The sequence below is a fragment of the Dama dama genome, chromosome 17 (genome assembly GCF_033118175.1).
Source record: "Dama dama isolate Ldn47 chromosome 17, ASM3311817v1, whole genome shotgun sequence".
NCBI lineage: Eukaryota > Metazoa > Chordata > Mammalia > Artiodactyla > Cervidae > Dama > Dama dama.
The window spans coordinates 31,757,903-31,777,213 of NC_083697.1; the positions used below are offsets into that span (position 1 = coordinate 31,757,903).

The 19,311-nt window shown below is 37.3% G+C and overlaps 1 protein-coding gene and 1 long non-coding RNA gene across 4 annotated transcripts in view; one reads left to right on the forward strand and one right to left on the reverse strand.

Moving 5' to 3' along the window:
- The first annotated feature begins 802 nt into the window (after window positions 1-802).
- Window positions 803-13,198, forward strand: LOC133071702 (alcohol dehydrogenase 1-like). The gene is made up of 9 exons (XM_061164357.1): window positions 803-820; window positions 3,139-3,237; window positions 4,216-4,354; window positions 6,988-7,075; window positions 7,232-7,451; window positions 7,646-7,906; window positions 9,500-9,635; window positions 11,160-11,298; window positions 12,480-13,198. Exons 1-9 carry the CDS (start codon window positions 803-805, stop codon window positions 12,502-12,504), a joined length of 1,125 nt encoding a protein of 374 aa, XP_061020340.1. The 3' UTR covers window positions 12,505-13,198.
- The window catches only part of LOC133071703 (uncharacterized), a 178,003-nt gene continuing 164,736 nt past the window's right edge, over window positions 6,045-19,311 (reverse strand). For 2 of the 3 annotated variants that reach the window (XR_009696505.1, XR_009696506.1), the window contains exons 4-6: window positions 8,322-8,367; window positions 7,148-7,279; window positions 6,045-6,210 (exon numbers count right to left, since the gene is read on the reverse strand). This is a non-coding gene — a long non-coding RNA (uncharacterized LOC133071703). The remainder of the gene's footprint in view (window positions 6,211-7,147; window positions 7,280-8,321; window positions 8,368-19,311) is intronic. The other variant, XR_009696507.1, reaches the window with a different exon arrangement.

Here is a 19,311-nt window from a genome sequence, read left to right on the forward strand (position 1 = left end):
ACGTTCCTCTGTTCATGGAATTCTCTAGGCAAGAATACTGGAGTGTGTTACCATGCCCTCCCCAGGGGGTCTTCCCAACCCAAGTATCGAACCCAGGTCTCCTGCATTGCATGTAGACTCTTTCCATCTGAGCCATCAGGGGAGCCCAAAAGAGCCTGTTGCCTTCCCACCAGGGAACCTCAGTCTCCCAAGTGACAGGCAGGGATACTCACCATGATGGTAAGAAGGACAGCAAGTCTCATCTGAATCTCATCATTCATGATGACCTCACATTGCCTTTGTCAACTTTTTTTTGTCATCTCTTTGTCTTTGTCATGTCTTTGTCATCACTTATCTCTCAACTTTTAAACATATATTGTATTATTACCTGTGCTTTTCCATCTCTTTGACTCTTGGAGACCCAATGTTATACTGGTATCACCTGTGTCTAGCAATACCTGGTATTAATTGATACTCCAGAAATTCTTATTAACTAATTATGAGCTGATCGTTCTCTTAGTTTATTCACTTTTTTATAATCACTGCATTGCCTTTTCACCTAAAGCTTCTCTTCAAACTGCTTCTCCCCAGTAGAGCATCCTTGTTGACGCCCTCCTGAATCATTCTCATATTCCTTGCTGTCCTACACTTTCACATATTTGCCAACCACTTACCTCTCTGGTTTCCCCATGTTGTTGTGTCATTATGTCATTATTTTTAATTACTCTCAGCTCATAAATAGTCCAGTTTCCCCAGGAGCAGAGTCAAAGAGCTGATATTCTTTGGCACATTATAGGACACCGAGGAAAACAGAAAACTCATCATGGACACCTTAGGAAAGGTAAGTGCTACTTTTCAAATAGGTCTATATCATCTTTATTACTTATCTAAAAAGTACACTGAAACAAAATTAAGACATTTTCTCCAAACAGGTTGTCAAAGATTTTCGTGGATACTACTCAATGTTTTCCTATCTATGGAAACTCATGCACCACTGTTAGGAAAGTAAACTGATAGAAACTTGCTGGGTGATAGTTTGATAATGTTGTATTAAATGCCTTAAAAATGTGCCTATCATTTAACAAAGCAATTCATTCCAAGGAGATAATTATGCTGCTTTTATTTATTTATTTAGTCGGTTTCCTAGTATTAGATGTTATGTTCCTTCCAGTGTCATACTCTTAAAAACAATGCTTCATTTTCTCCACATCCCCAACAGCACTTACTGTTTTTGGTTCCTTGTCACGGCCGTCCTGACCGTACGAGGTGGGGTGGGAGACGCGCGGGGAGTCCCACAGGGAGGGACGCGTGTGTACTTGAGGCTGAGTCCTGCTGGTGTTCGACAGAAGCCAGCAAATGTTGTAAAGCAATTATTCTCCAGCAAAATTTTTTTTAAAAATGCTTCAGTTAATCTGTTTATAAAATCTTAAAAATGCTGATAGTTGGGTACTGGGCTTGAAGTTTCCCCTCCTTTACACTTATCTGAGTTTTCCAAGTTTTTGCCTTGAGTGTGTATCGCTTCTGAAATAGGAGAAGTTTTCCATAAAGTATATAATTTTACTTGCTTTTATTTGAACTTCTTTTGTGGCATTTTCCCCTTTTCTTTGTGTTACAAGACATGTATTATCTCCTCGATTGATTTCTAAGTTTCTTGAAGACGTAATTTACTCAGCTCATAATGTCTTACAGTTACTAGTGCAGTAAACTTGCAAATGAAACACCAATAAAATTATGAAGGACTCTAGTACCACCAGATATTAAAAAATATCAAAAAGTTATTCACTGAGGTGTCAGTGCAAGAACAGACAGTAAGATACATTTATGTTTCCAAAAAGAAACTTGTAAAGTGAAGAACTTATATAGTAAAGATGCTAATTTAAGTATAAATGAAAGAAAAATTCATCAGGAGTTCATGCTGAGACAATTCATTTAGATTCTATAAATTTATATTACCCAAAATAATTTGAGGTAGATTTAAGAGTTAAATATTTAAAAATCAAACTATAAAAATCTAGAAAGAGGGTGACAAATGGTCTCTATATGGAGAGAAAGTGAAGGACAGGGAAGCCTGGCGTGCTGCCGTTCACAGGGTCGCAAAGAACCAACACGACTGAGTGACTGAACAACAACAAGAATGGAGAGAATTCTCAAAGCACAGAAATGGATTAAATAATAAAGGAAAACATATTTTTATGAGTCAAAATTTTAAAATGTGTGTGTTATGCATGTATATATGAACATATAGCTTCATAAAAAATAAAGGTCAAAAATCAAGAAGGAAAAATCATATATGACAAGTTAGTAGACTGCCAGTCACTCCTTTTATGTGTAAACAGATCAAATGATTAGCAAAAAAAATACCAAGATGCAAGTGGATACTTATGCAAAATATAGGAACCAAACATTCCACACACACAAAAAATATGTATGACTAACATACACATAAAAAATTTCAACATTCTTAATATTGAAAAATACTAATAAAAATAAATAGCTAGCTTTTTCTGACAGTCACTTTGTTTTTAATGACCACAGTCAATGCTAATGAGAGTAGGAAAAATGATGACATAGATATTGCTTTATGGTTCAAGGAGTTGTGCCAAATCATTCAAACTTTCTGGAGAGTTAGTTAGAAATCAGTTTCACTCTAACCATGTCTCTATCCTTCCCCTAGTAATTCTTACTTAAGGAAACCAGGCAAGTCAAAATTATAAACAATATACATTATAATGGTCAAAACAAAGGAAATGATTGTTTTGATTAAGCTAGTTGCTGATTAAGAATATTTGGATATATTCAAATGATGAAATATAAAACAACTATTTAAAATTATAAAGCATTTTGAAATCATGAGAAAACATTTTAGAACAAGCAAACAGTAAATGTTCAATATATAGTGGCTTTCACTGGCAAAAAAATGAAGCCTAAAATGTGAAACTGCTCATAAGACATGATCTCTACCATATAAAAATTATTTTAAGAGACTCAAAAGAAATATGCTAAAATTTTACCAGCTGATGTCTGAAATTGCAATGATCTTTTTTCTTTTTTGTGTGATTTTCTTATTGGTACAAATTACAGCAAGTTAGTGTCATTTGTATGATCAGAAGTTAAATGTTATCGCTAAATGATGTCATCTTATTGTCCTTGTGTCAACAGACAATCACATGCCTGGCAGCCATTGCCTGGAAAAAGAACTCTCTTTCACTTGAGAAAGTGGAGGTTGAGCCACCAAAGGCTGGGGAAGTTCGTATTAAGGTAAATTTAAATCTTTGAACTTGTACTTGTGAAGGCAAGTGTAAGGAAATCTTATTTCATGTATCAAAGTTGTTCCCAGTGTTCCAGCACTCCCACTACTGATACTGAAACAGCTAGTCAGTATCCCTGCCTGTATGCTTTCTGGCTGAATTCCAGGCAGAGCAGTAATACAGTGGCTATGCTACAGGAAATGTTTCATTTCTATGATCAATATGAGTGGATTGAGTCTATCCACAGAAAAGAAAACTTAGGCTATTAACTGAGAAGTTTTAAAACTTCTCAATGCCAATTAAACCTTGCAGCAGTTCAACTCATTTTACATTACTAACTTAATGTTTTCAATATGCTAGTTTAAAATCAATTTTCCCAGAGGATTGGGAAAACATTCCACAATACTGGGCTAAAATTTTTGGTTTCTCAATGGTGGTGCTATGGATACGTGGTCAAAAATCCTTCATTGGATAGAATAGACTCTAATATTGCAAACTAGTTGATGACATAGGGTGTACAGAGTCGATTTCAAAAGACCTAGTTTATTTCCAGATCTGAACGTGCACCATGAGAGTGGGTGAGTTATTTTAAATCTTCGAATCTTCCCTTTCCACATCTTTAAGTGAGTGAAGTCGCTCAGTCGTTTCCGACTCTTTGTGACCCCGTGGACTGTAGCCTACCAGGCTCCCCCATCCATGGGATTCTCCAGGCAAGAATACTGGAGTGGGTTACCATTTCCTTCTCCAGGGGATCTTCCCGACTCAGGGATCGAACCTCCTGACCCAGGGATCAAACCCGGGTCTCCCTCATTGTAGGCAGACGCTTTAACCTCTGAGCCACCAGGGTAATTAGACCTGCCCTGTGTTTCTCTGAATATTATTATAGGGATCAAATGAGGTCATTCATGTAAAAAATTATTCATAATAAGTCTCAGACAAAAGGAAAATTCCAAACTAATTTATCCTTGGCCACTTAATTCCTACCCAGATGACATCTACAGGGATCTGTGGTTCTGATGATCATACTATAAAAGGAATAATCACAGTGAAGTATCCCTTCATCCCAGGCCATGAAGGAGCTGGAATTGTGGAGAGTATTGGCGAAGGAGTGAGCTCAGTGAAACCAGGTAGGAAATGGGCCACAAAAACCTCTGCACAAACAACCCACCACCAAAATGCATTAGCATATTTACAGGAGAAATAAGTTGGTTTGCCTCTAAATTGTTTTACCTAATCACATATCGTGGTAGTAAATGTATCCAGTGATTCCAAGGGTCACACAGTTTCTCCACTGTCAGCGCTAGCAATCCAGAGTGTCAGTGCCTGAGCCAAGTAACTAGTTGAGATAGGACCAGTGTACTTCTAAATAGATTATAATCTCCTAGGAGCAGGGGCTGCTTGTTTTATTTCCAAACAAACAATAAAACTATATTATAAACATTAAGCTTGCTAAGTCACTAGATTTTAATTGTTACTGAAACTAAAAGAAATTATAATTACTTGACACAATAGAAGTGTTAGCTAAAAAATAAAAAATAAAAGAAGTGTTAGCTAATATGAAAATGGCAATCATTGCAATATAAATGTATCAAATCAATATAAACTTACACACAATTTTGTTTATCAAATATATGTCAGTAAAAACTTTTTTCTAATGAATTATTTGTCAGCAGAAAGGGAAATTTTATAATCTGGCAAGTTAATTTATTCTGACATAACTGCAGAAGAATTCACTGTTTCCTTTTTTATTGAAATACAGTTGACACACACACAATACTATGCTACAGGAATTTCTTAGCAATCCAGTGGTTAGGACTCCATGCTGTCCTGTCAACAGCCTGGGTTCAATGCCTGATTGGGGAATTAAGATCCTATAAGCCTATACAAATACATATAAGTATGTGTGTATCAGTTCAGTTCAATTCAGTCACTCAGTTGTGTCCAATATTTTGGGACCCCATGGACTACAGCATGCCAGGCTTCCCTGTCCATCTCCAGCTCCCAGAGCTTGCTCAAATTCAAGCCCATCAAATTCATGCCATCCAACCATCTCATCCTCTGCCATCCAACCATGTCATCTTCTGTTGTCCCCTTCTCCTCCTGCCTTCAATCTTTCCCATCATCAGGGTCTTATCCAATGAGTCAGTTCTTTGCATCAGGTGGCAAAAGTATTGGCCACAGCTTCAGCATCAGTCTTCCAATGAATATTCAGGACTGATTTCCTTTAGGATGGACTGGTTTGATCTCCTTGAAGTCCAAGGAACTCTCAAGAGTCTTCTCCAACACTACAGTTCAAAACCATCAATTCTTCGGCACTCAACTTTCCTTATAGCCCAACTATCACATCCATACGTGACTACTGGAAAAACCATAGCTTTGACTAGATGGACCTCTGTTGACAAAGTAATGTCTCTACTTTTTAATATTCTGTCTAGATGGGTCATAGCTTTTCTTCCAAGGAGCAGGCATCTTTTAATTTCATGGCTGCAGTCACCATCTGCAGTGATTTTGGAGCCCAAGAAAATAAAGTCTGTCACTATTTCCATTGTTTCTCCACCTATTTGCCATGAAATGATGGGACCAGATGCCATGATCTGAATTTTTGAATGCTGAGCTTTAAGCCAGCTTTTTTCACTTTTCTCTTTCTCTGTCATCAAGAGGCTCTTTAGTTCCTCTTCACTTTCTGCCATAAGGGTGGTATCATCTGCATATCTGAGGTTATTGATATTTCTCCCAGCAATCTTGATTCCAGCTTGTGCTTCATCCAAGCTGGCATTTCACATGATGTACTCTGCATTTAAATTAAATAAGCAGGGTGACAATATACAGCCTTGATGTACTTCTTTCCCGATTTGGAACCAGTCTGTTGTTCCATGTCCAGTTCTAACTGTTGCTTCCTGACCTGCATACATATTTCTCAGGAGGCAGGTAAAGTAGTCTGGTATTCCCATCTCTTTAAGAATTTCCCACAGTTTGTTGTGATCTACACAGTCAAAAGTTTTAGCATAATCAATAAAGCAGAAGTAGATGTTTTTCTGGCATTCTCTTGCTTTTTCTATGATCCAACGAATGTTGGTATTTTGATCTCTGGTTCCTCAGACTGTGTTCATTAATTCTCTTCACCTTCCCAGCCTATAACCCTGGGTCCCAGGAGGGTTAATTATTGGACCTACACATAATCAGTATGCTCTTAGAACTGTGCAACCTAAAAAACCACCCTCTGTAGTAAGCACTCCAGGAGCAGCCTCTCTCTGCAGAAAGAAAGCTATTCCTTTTACTCTCTGAACTGAGAATATCTTGAACCACAGCCCCCTAAGGAAAACATGTCATAGACCTGCTGTGGGTCTATGTGCCATCATGGGGCAGGTAGGCTCAATAGAAAGGTCTCTGCTGTTATCCAGCTTCAGGCAGGTAACGACCTCTGCGGACTTAAATCTCTCAAAGGAAAACCAAAAGGTTAGAGTAGATGACATCTCTAAGGGTCATTCCCAGTTTTATTAGTTTATTTCCAGAGTAAAAGCAGACCTACAATTATCTATCCAGCAAGGAATATCCCCATATTTCCATCATTTGTCCAAAATAATAATGGGATTTCTGAAACCAGGTTATAGGATTTTTCCTCCAAAATAGCCATGGGATATGTTATACTTGTCATAATCTGTCCACAGCAAGTTATCAAATCATTCAATGAAGTTTTTATCACCGCACTATTGTGTTTCAATAATATTTTAAACTAATGATTTTTTTTTCCTATATATAGGAGATAAAGTCCTCACACTTCCTCTTCCACAGTGTAGAGAATGCAGCGCCTGCTTGCATCCCAAGGGAAACTTCTGTGAGAAGCAAGAGTTAGTAGATTTGCCCATCTTTGTTTATCTTGTCACTTTTTATTAAATCGCTTATATTGTGCAAGCACTGACCTGGAGCTAAAGGTGTTCATTTCTCTCCTTACAACTCTGTGTTTCTGGGTTGCTGCTGTGCCCGTCCGTGTCACGGCTGAACAGCCTTCTGCCCTCTTCTGGATTAATGCTCGATGGCACAAGCAGGTTTACCTGCAAAGGAGAAAAGATCTACCACTGTTTCCGCGCAAGTACATTCACCGAATATACTGTTGTGCCTGAGATTTCGGTGGTAAAAATTGATGCTGCTGCTCCCATGGATAAAATTTGTATCATAAGCTGTGAGGTGCCTACAGGATATGGGGCTGCTGTTCACTCTGCCCAGGTGAGGAAAACAGCTGTGTGTTAGTATGTTACAGTGATCTGCCGAGAAAACATAAAAACAAGACCAAAACAGTCCAAATGTTTCAACTGGGGTCTATAGTTCCAAAAGCCTCAATGGTTGTTTTTGTTTGTTTTCTTAATTATACAAGTGTCCAGATGTGATTCCTAACACAAACATGACTTGTGAATTTGTAGGTCACTCCTGGTTCTACCTGTGTGGTCTTTGGACTTGGAGGAATCGGCTCAGCTATTGTCATGGGCTGTAAAGCCTCTGGTGCTTCTAGAATCATTGGAGTTGATATCAACGAGGAAAAATTTCCTCGGGCAAAAGCATTAGGGGTCACAGATTTTCTCAACCCTTCGAATCTCAAGAAGCCCGTCCAGGAGGTGGTCAAGGAGATGACAGGCACCGGTGTTGACTTTGCCTTTGAGGCCATCGGACTCACAGAAACCATGGTGTGTGGGTTCGGGTCACAGTGAGTAGAAGCAGATCTGTAGGTTTGGTTCCAGATCAGCACAATTAAGTGAACATTGTAATAAAATGAGTCAAGTAATTTTCTGGTTTTCCACCACACATAAAAATTACATTTATACTATACTGTAGTCTATTAGTATACAATAGCATTTTGTCTAAGAAAAAACAATGTACACACCTTAATTTTAAAACACTTTATTGCTAAAATATGCTAATCATCTGAGCCTTCAGTGAGAGTCAGTATCTTTTTGTAATAGTAACAAAGATCACTGATTACATATCATAATAAGAAATATAATAATAGTGAAAATGTTTGAAATACTGTGAGAATTACCAAATGTGACACAGACAAAAAAGAAGCAAATGCTATTGGAAAAAATGTGCTGATAGACTTACTCAACACAGGGTTGCCACAAACCTTCAATCTGTAAAAAATGCATATCTGCAAAATGGAAAACACAGTAAAATGAATTTTGTCTATAGATGCTTGCTTAGTGGGTGGGAACACACTATGTATAAAACTCCCCTGAATACATGTTTTGGACCTGTGGACCCCAAACCTAAAAATGGAATGTATAGTCACTCTAAAATATCCATCTTAAAAATAAAAGCAATATATACTTTAAAGATATGATACTATAATATATGAAGTTTAAATAAGCACTATTTCCTTTCCTGTAGTCCTAGCTCTTTATCCACGAACATGTTTTTATATTTAAGTATCAACATTTGTAATTCACATATGATATTCATGTGTGTTCTGTTTCAGAACCATTCATCATTTGAAAAATGAACCTATGCACCAGTATGTTAAGTTCAGGGAGAATAAAGTAGACCCTACACTCTTGGAACTGACAGCATAGAGGAAAGAATTTGGCATTCGATTCATTTCAGCATGTATCTAACGTACATGGTCAAAGGGTGAAGGAAGTAGACGCAGTGATGTAACAGGAAAGAGACATAGGCAAAATGCAGGAAGGGGAGAGAGAGAAGATTAAGAACCAGAAAAGAAGTAAAATAGAGTGACCTGAAGTATACTCTACACCCTTAAAAAACTGGTTTTTTTTTTAATGAAGCTTCACACACACATATGTATATATTTGTTTTGTTTAAGTATAAATGAACTAAACAGTGTCATACAAGTGAGAAGGTCAGGCAAAGAATAATAGTGTGTGTGGTCTTTGAAGTGGCAGGTAATTTTATTAAATAAACACACAGTACTTACTGTGCCAGATAACATTGTAAATGTTTTAATCACTTAAGCCTTATAACAAATCTATGACATAGGTGGTATTATTCTTCTTTTTACAAATAGACATAGGGAGGTTAAGTAACTTGCCTAAAGTCATACGGCAGCAGGGTCTTTATCACTTTACTCTAAACTCTTTACCACTAAACTCTACTGGTTCTCTAATGAGATTCCATCACTGGCAGTGTTGAAAGCTGGGCTCAAAATAAGTAGCATCTGCCCAGGAAAAGGTCTGAAATCTAGGAATCCACAATTCCTTCCAACACTGCAGATAGTTGCTACTTACATATGGGCATCTACTTACGGTCATTATTCTCATTATCAGGTTGCTGCTTGGGACTCCTGCAACCTGAGCCATGGTGTCTGTATAATCACTGGGGTGTCTGCACCAAATTTAAAGTTTTCCCTTTCTGGTCAAACAGTTTTCACTGGACGGACACTGAAGGGTGCGTGTTTAGGAGGTAAGTCAGTTGCTTTTGCTTTCACGAAACCTCTTTCAACTTTGTCAGTTCAGCTCAGTTCAGTCACTCAGTCGTGTCCAACTCTTTGCGATCCCATGAATCGCAGCACACCAGGCCTCCCTGTCCATCACCAACTCCCGGACTTTACTCAAACTCATGCCCATCGAGTCGGTGATGCCATCCAGCCATCTCATCCTCTGTCGTCCCCTTCTCCTCCTGCCCCCAATCCTTCCCAGCATCAAGGACTTTTCCAATGAGTCAACTCTTCACATGAGGTGGACAAAGTATTGGAGTTTCAGCTTCAGCATCAGTCCTTCCAATGAACACCCAGGACTGATCTCCTTTAGGATGGACTGGTTGGATCTCCCTGCAGTCCAAGCGACCCTCAAGAGTCGTCTCCAACACCACAGTTCAAAAGCATCAATTTTTTGGTGCTCAGCTTTCTTCACAGTCCAACTCTCACATCTATACATGACCACTGGAAAAACCATAGCCTTGACCAGATGGACCTTTGTTGGCAAAGTAATGTCTCTGCTCTTTAATATGCTATCTAGGTTGGTCATAACTTTCCTTCCAAGGAGTAAGCGTCTTTTAATTTCATGGCTACAGTCACCATCTGCAGTGATTTTGGAGCCCCAAAAAATAAAGTCTGACACGGTTTCCACTGTCTCCCTATCTATTTCCCATGAGGTGATGGGACCAGATGCCATGGTCTTAGTTTTCTGAATGTTGAGCTTTAAGCCAACTTTTTCACTCTCCTCTTTGACTTTCAACTTTGTAGAAACATGTAATTCAAAATTTTCCTCCTTGGGGAAACAGACCTATAATGGTATAAGTTTTCAAAGACTTCTCCAATGAATTGGTATATTTTGCAGATCAATTTTAGCCAATTTAATTAAATAGGTTTTTTTTTTTTTTTACATTTAAATAAAATTTTTTATCTCCTACAAAATAGTTTCTGGGTTTTCCCAGTGTTTGGAATAATTCAGCTAAGTTCAGTTCTGCACTGGTGGACTCAAAGTTTGTTGTGCTATTCTAACAGCGAGGCTTTCTGAATAATTACATGTACCAACTTGGTATTTGGCACTGATATTTGTCTTCCCATAGGAGCCCTTATTTCTGAGCAGTACTGACCAATAGCTTTACTAAATTAATATTTCTATCTCCATCCATTGCTCTGATCAAAAGTTCCCATGCCATCTCAATGTGTGTGAATAGAGAGATGAGGAAATAGTTGTATAATGTTAAACCCAGGAGGTAGGCTGGAGACTGCTACTTTATTTTTAATTAGTTTTTAACCCAATAACATGTGAATAATGACCCAATTTTTTTCCAAAGGTGTTCTAGGTAACAGAACTGTCTGTAGCAGCCACACTTAGCAACAAAAGCCAACAACTTCTGATGTACAAATGAACTCATCAATGGCAAATTTTCAGAATAGTTTACCCATCTCCACAACTTACTGATTTTTCTTTTGGTTAGTTTGATATTTCTCAAATCTTATTACTTATTTTTATTTTGCAGATTATAAAACCAAAGACTGTTTTCCCCAACTAGTGACTGCTTACCTACAAAATAAAATTAATATAGATCCATTAATAACCCATCAGTTGCCTTTTGACCAACTCCACAAAGCTTTCGAGGTGTATAATGCTGGAAAAACGTGAGTGTTTTCTTTGATGAATTTCTGTACCCTGAACTCACAGAAAAAATGACTTCTCAAACATTCCTAAGTGGTTTTGTGAAAAAAAGATGACTACCTGAAGACCTTCAATATCTTTCATATACTCTATCCTATTTCCTGTTGTCACAAGGATAAGAAAAGGTTTTATCTGCAAGTTCCTCTTCGGGAAAGACCTGTATTAACTTATCTCAAAGAAATGTTTGAGGAGGCATTCTACTCCACATCAGTCAATTATGCATTATTTTTCTGATTAGAGAAATAATCTAGAATAAATAAGTTGATGTTACTGGCATCATAAAATCTTACAAGGACCTTCAAGGCAAAGGTTCAGACTCTACCCAGGGCACAAAGCCTTTCTACATAATTTCCTGACAAATGTCAGTCTGCTCCAGCTAGCATACTTTTAGGGATGAAGTGTTTACTCACTGTGTTCATGTATACACTCAATGCATGTTGAGTGATGGTACACTCTTTGCCAGGACTGTCCTGAGTTCTGGGGACAGTGGGGAGCAAGTAACAAGGAGTAAATGAGAAATTACTTCTGTGATGAATTCTTTGACTTTCTAATTCTGGTTCTTAAGAACATCTCTCTTTCCTATTCTCTCCCCACTTCTCTACCTATATCATTTGTTTGTTTTATGATTTCTTTTTATTTTAAGATAGGAATTTAAATTTTAGCCTGCTATATACCTTGTTGGTTTAGACCTAGCATGTCAGCCCATTTAAATCAAGAATGAAGAGCCAAGAAAACTCATCTAAAATTTTAGAAACAAATAATAGAGGAGGGGAATGGATCTAGCAGGTAGTAGACACACTACAAACAGAAAGGAACTAAGGGAACTCATTTATTCTTCCCTAATTAGACATGGTATTAGATTTTAAGATTGATGGGAGCTGATCAGAAGCTGTAGCAAAGGGTTTGGATGTCTTTGTGATTAAGTAGCCAGAAGGAATGGTGCTCAAAGTTGGGGTCTTCCTGTTATAGCTGATTTGGGATTCTGCTTTCACCCCATCCTATATTTCTTATAGGTAAACTAGATGAAGGTGGAGTGGGGTGGGGATAGGCAACTAAGTCTTTCAATACAGTACATAATTGCTTTGCTGATATCACTGTTTCTCAAGGAATTCAGTTGCTTTATTATTACACTTTTATGTTTCAGGATCCGCTGTGTTCTGCTGTTCTGAGATCCCAAATAATGAAAGGTGCAAGGATATCCTTGGGAATTTATTCCTTTCCTGTTTCACCTCCCTGATTGTTCCAGTGCAGTGAAAAGAGCAGCAAAAATATGGAAATGCAGTCTGATTGTAAAAATGAAACAAGTGCACCTTGAATTTAATTATAATAAAATAACCTTTTAGAGAACAGATGTTATATAATTCATTTTATGACATTAAAAAAAGGGATGGTGGGATTTGATTTATAATAATAGTGATATGTCCATCAACCCAACTGATCTCTGTCATTAGTCCACGAAAGCTGTCCCTGAGTTATCCCTTATTCCTATTCTCAATATACAGATTTCTCTGTATCTTTCACACCACTCCAGGGTTTACATGATTTTGCTGTTTCTACAACACATGGGGTCTCATAAATTCTTGGAAGGCTCTCTCGGGACACAGTGAGCCATTTTCTATCCTGGGGTCTTCATACCATCCTATGCCTACAATACCCATGACACACTGAGGCACAGTTCCCATCTACTTTCAAACATACAAGCATATCTGGGAAATCTTGCCACCTGCACCCCGAGGAAGCATGTGTAGGACTCTTTAAGAGAAACTCACCTAGGACCTCATAACTTCCTTTTCAAGTCTTTTTCTCTTCACTAAACAAATATAATTATTTCCTCAGTCATTTACATTCTCCTTAAACTTTTGAACTGTTGAAACAAAGAAATCACAAGGAAAATTTCTTTTATAATCTTGTTTCATTTGTAATATCGCTTTCTGAGATTTGAGCTCAAAATGTCCAGCTGACTTAATGAGAGAAGGTCCAAGAATTTTAAAAAAAATACATGAAGATTTTTCTTAAGTGAATACTTCAAATATAATCCTGCCAGTCTATCTCTGTCACCTTAACAAACCCTTCCCTCTCTGAATATCAGCTGCCACATTGTCAAGTGGGAAAAGAAGAGTAATGTTATAAGATGATTTTTAAAACTGGAGATCACATGTATAAATGAAGAAATAAAATGAAAACATGTATAAAATTTTAAAGAATAGAATAATTGGGATCTAAGGAAAGGGAAAAGATAAGGCAAAGAAATTAAGAAATTTTAAACCAAGAATTTAAGAATAAAAATTATAGAATTCAAACATTCTAAAGAACAGAAAGACAAGGCTAGGAGAAATTGAGTTTCAAAAGAATAAAATAACTACTTTGTTACATAGATAAAAGCTATCAATGTGACCTAAAATCATGAGGAAAAAAATTAGTAACAGAATGTATTCTTAACAAAATACAACTGGAAAAATAAAAGAGCTGATACCAGAATTGTATCAGAAGCTTGGGGTTGGAAATACCCAGCTACCAAGAACTGTCCCCCAAGCTGGAAGACTTCTACACTTGAACAGAAGCTTGGAAAGAAAAACAAAAACAAAAACCCCATGAAACACACAGCAGGGCCAGGAGAAAGATGCACTTAGATGGAAGGCTTTTTCCTGAACCTCACTGTCCCCAGACACTATTAGAGAGACACTTATGTTGCTTCTATTGCATCAAAATTGTTGCTGCCTCTTTTTTTGTTTCTTTTTGTTGGGAGCATGGTGCAACATTCAGGATCTTAGTTCCCTAACCAGGGATGGAACCCTTGTCCTCTGCATTGGGAGCATGAGGTCTTAACCACCTGACCACTAGGAAAGTCCTTGTTGCCTCTTACCAATCTTTTCCTCTGTGATTGATCTTTGGACAATTCTATAAAAGGAGTCCTAGTTAGGCATATTTCTGTAGCTTTCATAATATCTCTTTTCTACCTCCTAGCTTTTAGGGTGTTTCCTTCTATTTCTGACACTGTCTTCAAAATGTCTCCAGTTATTTATTTGTGAAAACATTATTTCACATACTCACTTCCGCTTTTTTTGTAGCCAGTTGTCTCATGCTCTATCCCCCCAGGACAGTTGAGTAGGTTTTATATTTTGTTTGCTTTTGAAATAAAATGGACAAAGAATTACTAATTTCATGGCATCTTTCTCAGATTTCAAGAAGTCAGAGTGCTAGGGGGTCATTACTTCTCTTGTGAGATCACAATAGCACCATCACACTTTATTAAGAGTATCTCCTGGTTTACTGTTTAGGGCAAATCATATCTGTATTCCCTGTATCTGGTACAAAGTAAGTGCTCAATGAATTTTTTTGGAAGAATAAATCACAAAAAATCCATGAAAAGTTAAGAAGTTTTGCTCAATGCTTTAGGCTAAAACAAAGATTATTTTCAGAAATAAAGAAGGCAGAGAAGCAGAAGGAAAGGAGAATAATTCTCTGAGAACCTCCAATTCAGAAAGCCTCAGAATAATGAAGATGTAGGAAGAAGAGATGATAGAACAAAGCTAAAATGGATGAGAATTTGTGTCCACTGTTACGTTTAAAAGTAAAGATTAACCGCTGTCTTTCTGATTATTTCAATTTTTATCCACTATATACAATGGATGCTAGAAGGTCAGAGAGTTACATAAACTTCCTAAATAAGCCACCAGAGTATAACTGAGTACTTACTAAATACCAGCCACTGTGCTAAGTACTTCACGATCATCATATAATCTTCATCTTGACTCTATGTGTTCGGGAATATTATCTCCATTTCACAGATGAAATAACTAAGATACAGAGAGACTGATTAATTTGCTCACTATGAAATAGTTATGTGACAAAACAAAGACTGAAGTCTAAGCAATATAAAGGCTGTGCTCTAAGTCATTTTTCTTTATTACCATTTAGCAAGGAGTTCATAAATAATAAGGCTACTTAATATTTATTATTGTGAAAGTAAGTGTTTGTCACTCAGTTGTGTCCATCTGTTTGTGACCCCATGGACTGTAGCCCACCAGGTCCTCTGTCCATGGGATTTTTCAGGCAAGAATGCTGGAGTGGGTTGCCATTTCCTTCTCCAGGAGATCTTCCTGACCCAAGGTTGGAATCCGGTGTCCTGCATTGCAAGCAGATTCTTTACCATCTGAGCCACCAGGGAAGCCCAATTATTATTATTATTATTCCTATATTTGTGGTATAAATAAATTGCTATGAGAAAAGCACAATGGATATGATCTTGTGACACAAAAGCTCCAAAAACTGAGTAGACAGTGAAAAGATAGACTGAATTCATTTCAGATTGTGAAGGAAATGGGACAGTAGAGAATGGAAGGAACAGGCAGTCAGGGATTCTTTTTCATGCTGTGAGTTTAAAAAAAGGAAAGAACTGAGGCTTGATGTTTCAGCAGCTCTGCTTTTAAAATGCAACCTAAGTACATATGGATATGGACATAGATACAGATATGTATATGGATATGGGACTCCTGACTGTCCAGGCGTTCTTCCCAAGCTCACAGGACAGAAAACCATAAGTGAGACCCAGCTAGCTAACTTTCATTTCTTACTTCTCACAATTGATATAGAGATTGAATAGAGGTGGAGAGAAAACAGCATATATGACTTTAATCAGATTTGCCTCCTCTCTCCTTGTCAATATATTCTATGACTATAGTAAACCTGTGAAGTACTGTTAATTCCTGGTGTTTTCAGCTGCACCATAAACTGGCTGTCTAATATCTCTATGTGTGTGCTCAGTTGTGTCCAACTCTTTGCAACTCCATGGACTGTAGCCCACCAAGTTCCTCTGTCCACGGGATTTCCTAGGTAAGAATATTGGGTGGGTTGCCATTTTCTTCTCCAGGGATCTTTCCAATATGGGGATCAAACCCATGTCTCCTGAGTTTCCTGCACTGGCAGGCAGATTCTTTACCACCAGCACCTCTTGGGAAGCCCCCAGCTAGCTAATATCTCACAAAACTACTTTTCATTCCTCTAATCTGGGTTGTAAGAACGATGAAGATATTTTACCTTTCACTTTACTTCTTATGTACTAATATGAATTTTTAGTATAAGCATGCATAACTGAAATATACAGAAGTGAGGTAAAAACAAAAGCTGAGTACATGGATTTTCAAAATATATATGGCCTTGAAATCTAAATCCTAAAAGATGATGCTGTGAAAGTGCTGCGCTGAATATGCCAGCAAATTTGGAAAACTCCACAGTGGCCACAGGACTGGAAAAGTCAGTTTTCATTTCAATCCCAAAGAAAGACAATGCCAAAGAATGCTCAAACTACCTCACAATTGCACTCATCTCACATGCTAGCAAAGTAAAGCTCAAAATTCTCCAAGCCAGGCTTCAACAGTACATGAACTGGCCTTGAATCACAGCTAAATAATATCTTTAGGTTATGAGGCTCTGCTAAATATAACATTGACTTTTGAAAGTTTCAGACATAAAACAAAAGAAAATTGAATAGTCAAATGTAGTTTTGTTAAAAAATAAAAATTCTGAAATATTCTAAATGGAAGGGACCTGAACATGCGTTGATTTCATTAGCCAGTGGAGCTCATATACCCCACAAAGCATAGCTTTAAATGATACAAGTAACTAAAGCCAATGTTCAACATGTTATACTAATATTGGCTCAAGTTCCCAATTTTAAAAAACCTGGGGATGTGCCTGTAATGAATAGGAAACTTGCTTATCTTGTTTACCTTTTAAATAACTATCTCAGTTATCTGAGATATCTGTTATCTGAGTGACTCTCTCAGAATCTTGTTCACAGTAGAGGATCAACTGTTATTTACAATAATGAATTAATGAATCCATGGACATGAGGAGGCCACTTTTTTTTTTTTTTTTTTTGGGTTTTGTCATACATTGATATGAATCAGCCATGGATTTACACTTTTTCTGAAGTGGAGGGACAATATCTGAAGTCCGGTCATAGCTGAACTATTACCATGTTTTCAATTATTAAAACAGAACATAAATTTTCATAGAAAAAAGTGGTTTTTAAACAATAAACCAATACTAGTAACTCAGATATTTCCCAAATCTATCTTTTATTCTGTTTTTTTATCTGCCATATGCCTAATAAATACATATGCCACATTGTTCTTGAACTGGAGACATGGTGATCAACAAGGAAAATAAGATCCCAAGTTTTATTTTCCAGGTATATAGGGAGTGACAGAATGAACAAGTGAATAAATAAATGAACAGGTTATGAAGGGAGTTATAAAGAAAATAAAAGAGGGTGATGTACCAGAGAATATCTGAGAAAAATATTCTTGATTGGGTGATCAGTGTATGTGTGGGAAGAATGAATACGAACACATTCAGGATTCTGGGTCTAATAACTGAAAATCTTGTACCAAAAAACCACATAGAAGCATAGAATTTTTAGAACTGGAAGTTAAAGGAGATACTACAGTCCAATGTCCTCATTTCAAGGACAAGAAAACTGAAGTCTGGAAAGTTAAGAACCCTTTATAACAGGAAAATTTAATTCAAAGTGAGTCTGTACAACACAGTTCAGACCTTTTTACTTCCAGTTCAGAAATATATTCTCTTTATTAAAATTGAAGCATTTATAATGGTTACAAAAGGAGAAAGACTAGGGGAGGGATAAATTAGGAGTTTGGAGTTAACATACACACACCACTACACATAAAATAGATAATTAACAAAGACCTAGTGCACAGCACAGAGAACTCTACTCAATATTCTGTAATAACCTATATGAGAAAAGAATCTGAAGAAGAATGGATATGTGTGTATGTGTAACTGAATCACTTTGCTGTACACCTAAAACTAACACAACATTGTAAATCTACTTCACTATAAAATGAAAATAAGGTGAAAAGATAAATAAAGTTACACTATAGATGAAAAATAAAATTTTCAAATATTAAAAAAGAAAAAAATCAAATCATTTGTAGAACTGCTTCCTAAAAAGAATTTACTTTTGTCAGTTTCCTTTTGGTGGTTTTGAAGTACTTAGCACAAAACAGGCACAGAAAAAGTGAGATGAACCACACTGTATTACCTACAATAAATGACTTGATATAGCTGCTTTAACTGTCAATCAGGTAGACATGCTGTGAATGCAAGGATGGAGAAGGGGTAAGGAGAAAGCAGTTATTTGTAATATATATCCAGGCACACTGGTAAATGGAGTTGTGGCAGGCAGAATTCCAAAACATCTTCCATACTCAACCAAAGATTTCCTGTGAATTAGATGACTATTATCTCCATGATTATGTTACATGAATAACCAGGGGCTTCCCTAGTGGCTCAGATGGTAAAGCATCTGCCTTTAATGCGGGAGTCCCGGGTTCTATCCCTGGGTCAGGGAGATCCCCTGGAGAAGAAAATGGAAGCTTACTCCAGTATTCTTGCCTGGAAAATTCCAAGGACAGAGGAACCTGGTGGGCTACACAGTCCATGGGGTCGCAAAGAGTTGGACACGACTGAGAAACTTCACTTTCTTTCTTTATGTTAACCTGGCCAAAGGAGACTATCTAAATTGGCTTGATCTAATTACAAGAGCACTTAAAAACAGAGGGAGAAATCTGAGAGATTTGAAACATAAGGATTCAGTGCACTGATGCTGGCTTGAAGATGGAGGTGCCATGTGCAAGGGCTGTAGCTAACCTCTGAGAACCAAGAGTGAACCCTGGGTGGCAGCCATCAAGGAAATGAGGCCTTAGTCCTACATTTACAAGGAAATGAATTCTGCCAATAAACAGAATGAGCTTAGAAGAAGATTCTTTCCCAGAGTCTAAAGATTAAGAGCCCAGCCCAGCCAATCACCTTGATGCTGGCCTTCGAGGACCCAGTTGAGCCTGCCTAGACTTCTGACCCACATTGCTGTCAACTAATAAGTGGGTGTTGTTTTAAGCCACTGCATCTGTGAGGTTTTCTCTTTATTTTGTTACATACACACACAAAAAGAT

Bases quoted from the DNA above. Each gene is read 5' to 3' on its own strand.
- LOC133071702 (XM_061164357.1), top strand. The intron at 4,355-6,987 runs GTAGGAAATGGG...TCCTATATATAG, and splicing joins AGTGAGCTCAGTGAAACCAG to GAGATAAAGTCCTCACACTT. The intron at 7,907-9,499 runs GTGTGTGGGTTC...TCTCATTATCAG, and splicing joins TCGGACTCACAGAAACCATG to GTTGCTGCTTGGGACTCCTG.